Source organism: Oenanthe melanoleuca, chromosome 24 (assembly GCF_029582105.1).
Source record: "Oenanthe melanoleuca isolate GR-GAL-2019-014 chromosome 24, OMel1.0, whole genome shotgun sequence".
NCBI classification, from domain to species: Eukaryota; Metazoa; Chordata; class Aves; order Passeriformes; family Muscicapidae; genus Oenanthe; species Oenanthe melanoleuca.
The window spans coordinates 276,572-287,433 of record NC_079357.1 but is presented as its reverse complement, the minus strand read 5'-3'; the positions used below and the strand labels follow the sequence as shown (position 1 = coordinate 287,433).

The following is a 10,862-nucleotide window of genomic DNA, read 5'->3' as shown; positions in this document are numbered from 1 at the left end:
ACACCCCAGCGTTTGTGGGGGAGTCTGCAACAGGAGCAGTGACTGGACCTGTGCTTCCAGTCTCCTGCCCAGCCTGTGTTCTGTCAGCCATGACTGCCTCACATGGCTCTCCTCCTGGTGCTGGGGAGGGTTTTGTCATTGCAGCAAACCTGACGGGGACTGCAGCCAAATGGTCTGGCTGAGCAGGAGTGAATGATGGCCCTACAAGCTTTTTGCTCCTGTCATCACAAACCCTTCACCCAGCAGGTAGAGAGACCAGTGAGGGGAATGGGCCAGGCCCTGTTGTGAGATTCTGTAGCATATGTTCCTCAAGGAGAAGGAGTTCACATATGGGAGGTAATGTTTGAGCTTGACTGGAAGGAGGATTCTGAACCGAAGAGAACACCACTGAAAGCAAGGCTGTCCGATCTGCCTCAAGACCTGCCTCTTCTCTCTCACTTATTCTTGTCTGCACGTGCCCCTCTCAAAGCAGGTTCTGATGGGTATTCAGGGGGCTGCAGCTCACAACAGCACTAGCCTGGCAAAGGCTTCAGTGGGAGGATGGGATTAAGCTTCACTAGTAAAGCAAAAGAGAGCTCAAAAGTGCTTCTGTCCCTAGAGAGGAAGAAACCATCTAATTTTAGTTCTCCTCCCTGGAAGTCCTCCGGAGAAGTCCCCCCCAGCAGAACCCCAGGCAGAAGCAGCATCTGTGACCCCAAAGGGCTCCAGCAGCTTGTTTGTCCCCTCAAAAATCAAAGCAGTGTCCGGCTGCGGACAAACTGCCTCCCCTCCGCCCCTCCCTCCTGCCCTCCCTCAGCTGATGAACCTGGGAGGAAAATGGGTATTTTATGTGCCCAAGCAGAGGGGTTTACATCTTATCCGTGTGTGCGCAGTGCTGTTCTCACAGAATACGGTGGGCACTTGTTGGATGTTAACCCTGTCCTCGCTGTGCTGTACACGACGGCGTTGCCAGCCCGTTGCTATCGCCGTCACCTCCCTCCCGGGGGTGGCACCCAGCGGGACGCGGCACCGACGGGCGCGGGGCCGCCAGGCAGGACACGGCCGAGACCGGGAGGGCAGGGGCGAAGCCGCCCGCTCTGGGTAGCACAGCTCGGGGCCGCGGTGCCCCCGCCGGGAGCGGCTCGTCCCGGGCCGGGCACCGGGGGATCTCGGCGCCGCGGGGTCCTCCCGGGCACTGCGGGCTGTGCCATGCCAGGCCCGGGGCCGCGCCCCGCGCCCCGCATACGGCCCGGCGCTATGCAGGGGGTCGGCAGCATGGGCTATAGCGTATGCGCGGTCCTGGGCGCCGGCGGCTCGTGCTCCCGCTCGGCATCGCCGTCGGGGTTATGCGGGTTGCTTGCGGCCCGATTATATGTCAGGCAGGTTCCGGGGTTGACTCGCGAGGAGCCCCGCGCCTGTATGGCACTGCGAGCTATGAGGGGCCGCGGCGGCCCGAGGCTGCGCTATCCAGGACGGGGGGCTGCACTGGGGCTCCGGCCTGGGGCCCTGCATATCGCCCAACGTTATGCCGGGCTAGCACTGAAAGAGAATGGATTATTCATGGGCCGGGGCGGCGGGATGGCGGAACCCCACAACCTGCATGGCACCCGTTGTTATGCAGCGCCTCCGCGGGCCGACGAAGCGCTATGCAGGGCGCGGGGTGCGGCCCGGCCCCGCTCTCTGGCTCGTCGCCTCTCAGTAAAGATGGCGCACAGCGGTCGGTGGCGCTTCCCCGCCCGGCCCGGCAGCGGCGGCTGGGGCCGCCGGGGCCCGGGGGGGTCCCGCCTACGGGTGCCGGCCGTGCACAGCCTGCGGCCCGCCGAACCTGCGGCGGCGCCGGCGACGGCGGGCGAGGGCGAGCGCGGCGGCCCGTGCTCCGGCGGGGCGGCGGGAAGCGGCGGAGGCGGGGCAGCGCCGGGCCCCGGCGGCCCCGCGGCCGCGGCCGGTCCCGGCTTCGACGCGGCGCTCCAGGTCTCGGCCACCATCGGCATCAACCTGCGGCGCTTCCGCGCGGCCTGCGGCACCGAGGCGGGCAGCGGAGAGGTGAGAGGGGCGGCGGGGCGGGGGCGGGGGGGCGCGGCGGGCGGGCGGGTCCCGGGCGCAGCATCCCCGGCGCCCCGGCGGCGGCGGCCCGAACACAGCCGGGCGCACCCACCGCCCCTGGCCGCACAGCCCGCCCGCCGCCGGACACACCTCCCGCGCCCGCGCCCCGCACAAAGGGCGCGCCCGGCGGGGGGGGCGGGAGGGTGGCGGGAGTCGGCGGGCGGGACCCGGTGCCGGTCCCGGTCCGGCCGCCCTCGCGGTCCCTCCCCGCGCACACGACTTGCCGCCGGTGCGTCCTCCCTGCCGCCGCCTCCATTATCCGCCTCCCGCCGCTCCCGCGCCCTCGGCGGGGCGGGATGCGGTGCGCACACCGCGCCCCCGGGAGCGAGGTAGGATGGACGGGGCTGGGAGCTCCCGGTGCGCCCCGGTGCCGAGGATGCTCAGCGGGGTGACGCGTTCTTCCCCGGGCGCGGGGGCTCGAGGGGGCTGGGCTGCCGGCCCCTCCTGCGGGCCCGGCGGTGGGTGTCGCGCACCGGCCCTCCCCTTTCTCCTCCTCCTCTTCCTCCCTTTCGCCGCTGTAGATGCCCCAGGCCGAGCTTGGGGCGGCGGGTCCGTTACGAGGCACTGTTCTCCGGTACTCGGAGCACTGGTTTTCCTGAATTTCTTTTTTTTTTTTTTTTTTTTTTTTGAGTTGCTCTTTTTCCTCCCTTCATTTTTAATTTTTTTTTTTAAGCCTTTCTAAGGCAGCCGGAGTGGGAGTGCGACAGCAACCCACCTATTGACAGAACAGGGAAGACATGATGGGGGTGTGTTACTACGAGCTGCATCGTTCCTTTCCCCCAGTTGTTTTGCATCACTCCTTGGCGGCATCCTTACGCCGGCAAGAGAATTCCCCAGGTCTTTTGTGCCAGGAGGGTTTTATTCTAGCTCTGTCTCCTCCAGGCAGGTTGTCATCTGTAGGGTAGGTGAATGTATATTTGCATTTTGTGTGTATAAAGACCAGTTGGTTTCCTTTCCCATCACTGGCCGTAGGAGAGATCATTAAAACACACATGAAAATACAGTTTTCTTGTGTCTTTCTGGCCTGGTTTTGGCATTTCTATTGGGTGCCATGAAGTGGAGCTCTTGGCTCATGGCTGAGACAGAGGAATTCCTTGCCTGTAGAGTGGCAGCTCCAGCGGTGCTGGAGGAATGGGTTGTGTTTGCAGGAACAGAGCTGAGCATGAGAACACTCCTCCCCTCACCTGTGCAGACTTTGGGTGTGAGTTGCAGTGCTCTCATTAACACATCTCAGGGGCTGCACTTTGGGATGCTTCTCTTTTTTGTTGCTTGCAGTAGACATGGCTTGATGGAATTCATAGAGTCCTCTGGGAAGCAGTTAATATCTCACCAGTGCTAGTTCAGGGGACAGAAATGACTGAGATCTGGCTAACCAAGCTGACCACAGAGTTAATAACCCAGGAGGTTTTTCATGTGTGGGGAGGCAAGTTGCTTTGTTTCTTTTCTTTCTTTTTTTTCTTTCTAAGATGACATTGGGCTGTGGTTTGTTTAATTCCGGTTGTCTTCAAGTATATTTTTGCATCTCAATAAAGCCCTAAAACATCTTTAAGATATCTTTTTGAGTTTAGCCTTTAGGGTATTTTTGCTTTAAAATAAAATAGCTTGAATGCATTGTAGGTGTGGCAGCTGATTAACACAGGGTCTCCTGGATTTTAAGCATTCTACTTATTATATCACTTTTCTATTTAGCTGTTAAAAGCTTTTCTCTAATAACATTGCATACAGTAGAAAGTAATGATAAACATTGATTTGTGGCTTGGTGTTTGTAGGTTCAGATTTACCTGACCCCTCATGAGGCAGGCAGGGGCAGAGCCCAGGTGATTTCCCTCACTGTGGATTTGCAGCATGCTGGTTCTCCTCAGAGAGGATCCTCACAAATACTTGGATTGAGTTAACTCACCCGGTTGGTTCCTTTCCTTTGGTGATGCTCAAGAAACAAAACATTTTTGCATCAAAGAACATAATTCTCCTGGCTGGTGACTTACGCACTTGTCACAGCCTGATTGAAGATTACAGTCACCAGAGGTTGCTTTTCTGTCTTGCAGTACAAGTTCTCTGTGAGGTGGGGGTAAGGGTGTGAAAAGAGCTCTGGCACACGTAGGAAGTAAGCACATGGGTGCTGCCTGGCATCTCTCTAGAGGACAGGGCAGCTGTGTGCAGTGCAGGAATGGGGCAGGTTCGGGTGCCCATGTGGTAGCTGCTCTGGGGGAGGTATTCTTCTAGAAGGGGGCTTCCAGAGGACCCCTTCTTGTTAGGATTCACCCTGTCCTCTCAGAACTGCCTGCTGGTTCTTTCTCACAATGTTGAGGTTCTTCCTGAGCCAAGTCAGTTACAGTCTTCAGCTGAGTTGGTGTTCCTCATCAGGAATAAACTCTTAGCAGTTGCTTTGAGGTCAGGAGACAGAGGTGGTCAGAGGAAGAAGCTGTGTTACCTTTTTATGTACAACTTCTGCTCCGCATGCTTATTTTTTTTCTACCTCATTCTTGCGCGCACTTGTGTAGATACCTGTTAAAATTGGGTATTACCACCAAGTTAGGTGCAGGAGAAATGTTGTCCAGAACGTATTAGATTCAGTCTTTCCCTTATCTCCTTGGCAGTTTTGTAGTACGTAGCAGACTGCACTTCTCATTTAAAAGGTACCTGAATTCTGGGTCACTTTGTACAAACCCTTGTCTTCTGCTGCAGCTCAGTATTGCACTGAGTTATCTTGAAACCAGCTCACATTAAAGGAGCCAGGTTCTGATACTTCATTTTAACACCACAAGAGTTGCTGAAGGGACTTTTTGCACAGTGAAGATGTAACTGGTTGAACACTAGTGTTTGTACTGTGTGCTGACCTTTCAGCTTAGTGTGAGTGGCACTGTAGAAATAAGAAAATTTTGGTTGCGTTTTCTTGGCTCATTATGTCAATATTTGGTATAAAAGAAGCATAAATGTAGTTATTGAATATCTGCTCTGCCTGTCAATTTAGAGCTTCCTGCCCATCCCTGAAAGGGGTTGAAGCTTTGGACATAAAAATTGCGAGTATGCTGGATGAATGCCGGCAGTTACCTCTATAAATCTGTATTGGCCGAAAGTTGCAGAAGCTCAAGGTTGGCAGTTGGATGGGGTGGTGGTGGTGGTGTCCCTGGTAGCACTTCTGTGCTACCATACACTTGGGGTGTGATGTTTTATGAGGTGAATGTTGGAGTTGTGGATGTCCACCGATGCCTGGCATGTTTGGTACTTGATTAACTTCCATACTGCCACCAGGGTCATGCCTGAGCTGGAAGTACAGATAATTTCTTCTGTTTGCCTCAGAATTTCCTCCCGCAGTGTTAGTTGAATGGTCACTGCTTGAGTTTAATGTGTGAGTTGGAGGTGTAGAGCCTTTCCTGTCACAGGTAAGGTGGTCACTGCACGTGCACGGGGAGGGGACTGCTGTAGGTATTGCTGTCGAACAAGAGGCACGTGGTGAGGATGATGCAGATCATGGTCTGAGAGATGGAGACTCCTTTGTGCTCTTTCCCTTCCTGAGCATTCGGGTGCTGCTTTGTCAGACGTGTGAAAATAAAAGTATGTTTTAACCATCTTGGTGATGTTTCTGTTTCTGTGGTTTGGCCAGCTTTTTGCAGTGCTCTAAACCCTCAGAGGAGCAGTTTTGGGAAGTTTGCTAGGAAATTGAGAAACTGTTTTCAAATGAAGGTGGGATGTGGCTCATCCCACTGGCACCAGCAGTGGGCAGGTAAGGCAGTTTCAGAACAGCAACAGTGTGCTGATGAGTTTGTTCCAGGGGCTTTTGGATGTTATGCTTCCTTCTACTGGAAAGCTCCTGGGACATACTTGTAACAGTGCTTGACCATGCACTTCTGTATTGGCACCCAAGTGCGGAACTGCAGGTTTCACAGCACCGTGTTAGAGGAAACAGGTAACTCCTAAAGTCAGTGGTTCATCACTTCTCAAGGACACCACAAAATTCCCCCAGCAGGGTTAGCTGTTCCCCCCAGTCTGAGCTATAGAGCAGAGTTTGACTGTAGTACTGTTTCTTTAGGAATATATGTTTAGGAGTGAAAGATTTTTTTAATGCATCCGTACAGCAACTCTAAAACTTTTCTCTCACCATCTGCAGTCTGGATCTTTCTAGGTAGTGGTTTGACTGACCCTCTTCCTTGGAAGTGGTATTATTGAAAGCTCTTTGTGACCAGAATGAGAGTGTTTCAGGTGTTCTAATAAGCATTCCTCTGTATTCAGATTGGAAAGCATAAATCAGAATTCCTCACCCAGATTGGAACCAAGCCTCTGGCAAAACAGATCTGTATTCTCAGTTACACAGTTGTAACAGACCCACCCTGAGTCTCAGCCCATAAAGAACAATATATTTCTTCTAATTAAAAAAAAACCTGGACTCTGGAAGCTGCAGCCCTAATCACTTTTGTATTGCCATGGGTGATGCATAAGAATACAGCTGCAGTAGTGCAGTTTGGGGCTTGTCATGTGGAGGTGACCAGGCCAAGAGCCATTCTGTGATCTCAAGATGTTTTCTGTAGGTTGGTGCTGCTCCCAGGTGAAGCATCAGCAAGGTCTGTGCTCTCTCCTGGTCAAAGCTTTTGTTGAATTGAACAATGGAAGGATGAATGTCCCCTCATTCAAGTTGGTGCATAATAGTCACCCCAGGTGCTCGGCTGTTTATTATTGAAGTTGCATCACAAGTAATGGCTTGGGAAGCATCTCCCTGAACTCCCAGCGGACTCTGCTCTGCTCCCAACACCTGCTGTTTGTCTCAGGGGTACTACCTGCCAACCTCCAAGGGTGTTTACTCTGCTGAAAGCAGAGGAGTCTGATAGATGTTGTGCTCCAGTCACTAAGCAGGCATCTGAATGAGCTTCTAAAAATAGCTTATCCCTTTCCAAGAAAGTGAGGTGCTGTCTAACTGGGGCCAAACCCAAGATGGGGATTGGGAAGTACAGCATTGGTCAGGTGACTCTTGTGAAATAAACTTTTTCAGGTGCTGATGGGAGCAACAGCATTGCTGGTTTAGTGCTGGTGGGAGCCCCATGCAACTTCACAGATCCTTAGTGATATAGTTTATACTGTTATTCCTCAAACAGAGATCAGAACATCAGTTAGTGCCTGCAGGATAGTTTCTCCTTTGAAGGTGGATTTTCCCCTGACATCTTTAACTGGAAATTCTTTGGAAAGTAATATTGCTTAAGAGCATTGTGATACACATTTGCTTACAACTTCTCTGTTCTTTAGTAGCTGGATTATTTCATTCTTCACCTGTGCACAACTCTCAGGTTGAACCCAGTTGGGATACTGTAGTGTTTGAATGGGAAATATGTGTGGAAGCTCTGCTGCCCACAGAGAGATCATCCCATGCCTGCTTGGTTAGTCTTCATGTCTGGTATGAGGCAAACCTTCCCTCATCCTTTAATTTATAATCCTGTGTGGCCTTTTTTGCATTGCGTTATTCTTTTTCAGGTAAATGAGGCCATGTTCAAGATCTTTATGGTTTTTAATCATTGTCCATCTGTCATGACATTTCTGAAAAGCTGGAGGGAGGCTGTTCCTGCCTAGTTTGCCTCAAAGCTGCATTTTGGCATGTGATGGCCAACTGGATGGTTTAGCCTGGCAAATGCTGAGTGATTACGGAGTGGCTTTCTTCATCTCCTCTGACAGGTCACAGGGTTGCCTTCTCAGGTAGTGATAGCGACCATTCTGAGGTCACCAATACACTCAGGAATGTCACCAAACACAAGTGACATATTGGTCATAGTACTTGTGTTGTAAATGAAGCAAAAGTGATTATTTTGTGGAAGGAGCCTTTTTGCTGTAGATGCTTCTGGTGTCTGCTTGGTAAGAAATGGAAAAAATGATCTTTCTCAGGCTATTGGGCCAAAGCCAGTATTAATGAATCCCATTAGAAAAGATAACAGAGCACAGTTTGAAAATAAGTCTGTAATCGTGGATTAACAGGTGATTGTCAAAAATATGGCAAGTACTGATTTAGTAGCCACTTTAGGACCCAGAATAACAACAGGAAGAAAAGATCTGTAGTAGCCACAGGAACCTGGAGGCCAGTGCAAGTCAGGAAATCGCACAGGGTGAGCAGCTGATCCCTTAGTATTTTGAAACATGGCTGTTCTTAGGTAATTTCTCTGTGCGCTCCCTGGGTTTCAGCCCACATCTGTCTCTGCTGACAGCTCCTCGCTCTGTCAGGGCTGGGACCCCTTGGGTGCCCAGCGCAGGCAGGCGGTGCTGCAGCACACGGCGGTGTTTACATCCTGCTGTAGCCACGTGCTCCGGAGACAGCGGGCGTGTCGTGTGGGCGTTGATCCGCAGCGCCGGGAGCGGGCAGTGCGGGGCAGTGCCGGGAGCGGGGAGAGCGGGGCAGTGCCGGGAGCGGGGCAGTGCGGGCAGTGCCGGGAGCGGGGAGAGCGGGGCAGTGCCGGGAGCGGGGAGAGCGGGCAGTGCCGGGAGCGGGGCAGTGCGGGCAGTGCCGGGAGCGGGGAGAGCGGGGCAGTGCGGGCAGTGCCGGGAGCGGGGAGAGCGGGGCAGTGCGGGCAGTGCCGGGAGCGGGGAGAGCGGGGCAGTGCCGGGAGCGGGGAGAGCAGGCAGTGCGGGCAGTGCGGGCAGTGGCGGGAGCGGGGAGAGCGGGCAGTGGCGGGAGCGGGCAGTGCTGGGAGCGGGCAGTGCGGGCAGTGCCGGGAGCGGGCAGTGCCGGGAGCGGGCAGTGGGCAGTGCTGGGAGCGGGCATTGCCGGGAGCGGGGAGAGCGGGCAGTGCTGGGAGCGGGCAGTTCGAGCAGCGCAGGCAGTGCTGGGAGCGGCGCTGGGCACTCCCACAGCTGCTCTTACTCCCCTTGCGGTGGTGTGGGACTAAAGTTCGGAAGCTGTAGCTTCTCCCTTTCTGGGAATGGCCTTCAGGGGCTCTGTGTGATGCAAGGTGTCTCAGGCAGAAGCAATGTCTTCTGGCGTCGTTTTGCTTTTTTTATGTTGCTTTATCATTCCTTTTTCTGGTTTGCTTGTCATCTCTGCTGAAAGTGCAAAGAGCAGATAGGCAGCAGGGATGTGAGGAGGGGCAAGGCCACCCCCTGCTCCAGCAGGTGTCTGTGCTGGTGATGGCTTACAGCGATTAACTGCTGCCCAACGGGGCCCGTGTTGTATTTAACTGGCCAAAGCATTATCTGCCTTGAGAGCCTGGATGTCCACCCAGTCAGAGCATACTGTGTTTGAGTTCTTTGCACTGAGGCTCATCAAACACAAACCGGGCAGAAAATTTTAAGAAATATTTTGGTCTAAAGCCTTGCTCCTTTTCCTATCAGACTGTTGTGTCACTAGCTGAGATGCTCTTCCTGATCTCCCCTGTAAGTAGATGAAGTAGGAATTCCATGTAAAAAGGATGAGGCAGAACACAAAGAAATGCTTCTTTGTGCAGTTCACCTTCTTTCACAGTCTTGTCCCTTTTCACTTGCAGGATATTGTCCTTACAGTGCCTGGTCTTCTTAAGGCTTAGCAGCCACATTGCACAGTGCTTTGAAAGGAAAAACAAGTGGCATCTCTGTTTCCAAAGTTCATAGGAAAGTTAAGACTGGCCAACCAAATACTTGAGGTGAAAATGGATTAGGAAAGGTGGAATAACATAAACAGAAAGATGTCACCACACATTTTCGTGGCAGATGAACTGTATTGACACCTACAGACTTCTGATACACCTGCATCAATGTGGACAGCAAGCCTACAACCTCCTGCCTCTTTCAGAGGGAAGAGCTTCACAGCAGAAGTCAGGTTTTCATCTCTCCTTAAGACCAAGTCTGAAGGGAATTAAAAAGAGAGGATTTGCATAAGTTTGCAGGAAGTTGGGTTACATTTGTACTAGAATAATACATACAGAAACACTTATTTTGCTGAAGTGTGTCTTTAGGGTGGTTTGAGTAGTAGCTTACAGGATGAAAGCTTTGTTGTTTGATATGAGCAGCAGATTTTATGCATTAAGGGTTTATTTCTGTATATATTTGTCCTTTGTTTTCCTGTAACTCTTTTTGATTGTCCCATAGCTGTAAACTGTAGTTGCTGTGTATGTGTATATGTATGTATATTTTCATTTTAGCAATTCTTTGTTAGGAGAACAAATGCCAGTATCTTTTTTTTTGGAAGGAAAATCCTCTAGAATCCTGTGCTTCGATCATAGTGGATTTCATTTCAACATTAATATCCATGTCCTCAAACTTTTACCTGCTTTCTCATTGCAGGATGAACAGTTTTTAGGTTTTGGTTCAGATGAAGAAGTCAAAGTACGAAGTCCCACCAGGTCCCCCACAGGTAAGTCCAAGTTTCAGGATTGGGTGTTGACTTTCTCTTTTCTTTTGTGATGATTTTGCTATGCCTCTCCTGTTTGTTCCACCAAATCTCATCCACCATAAAAGCCACACCAATCTTTAGATTCAATGCAGTTAGTTTTGGATTCTCTACATCTGATCTGTAAAGGAAGAGGGAAACTTTGAGTTAAGTAATTATACTGATGAAACCAGTATTTGAAACCTCATGTAAGTGTTCTGGAGAGGCACCTGTTTAAAGAGTAAGAGTCTAAAACTGGTTTGACTATTTTAGTATCTTTCAGTAGACTCCTTACTGCCTGTGTTGTCAATAAATGTTCTCACCAAAGCACTCTGCTCTTCCACCATAGTCATCTGCTCAGCTTGGCTTCAACAGCAAACTGTGATGGAGTACCTTGCTAGTGCAAGGGAAGATCCCGAACTGAAATAGCTGGGCTTGGTGAGGGTGCAATGAAATGCATTGGTCA

General features: G+C 52.0%; 1 protein-coding gene across 2 annotated transcripts in view; it reads left to right on the top strand.

Annotated features, from left to right (window-relative positions):
• Positions 1–1,683: 1,683 nt before the first annotated feature.
• The window catches only part of KMT2A (lysine methyltransferase 2A), a 41,962-nt gene continuing 32,783 nt past the window's right edge, over positions 1,684–10,862 (top strand). For both annotated transcript variants that reach the window (XM_056509865.1, XM_056509864.1), the window contains exons 1-2: positions 1,684–2,022; positions 10,312–10,381. In XM_056509865.1, coding sequence (XP_056365840.1) covers positions 1,684–2,022; positions 10,312–10,381 — 409 coding nt within the window. The remainder of the gene's footprint in view (positions 2,023–10,311; positions 10,382–10,862) is intronic.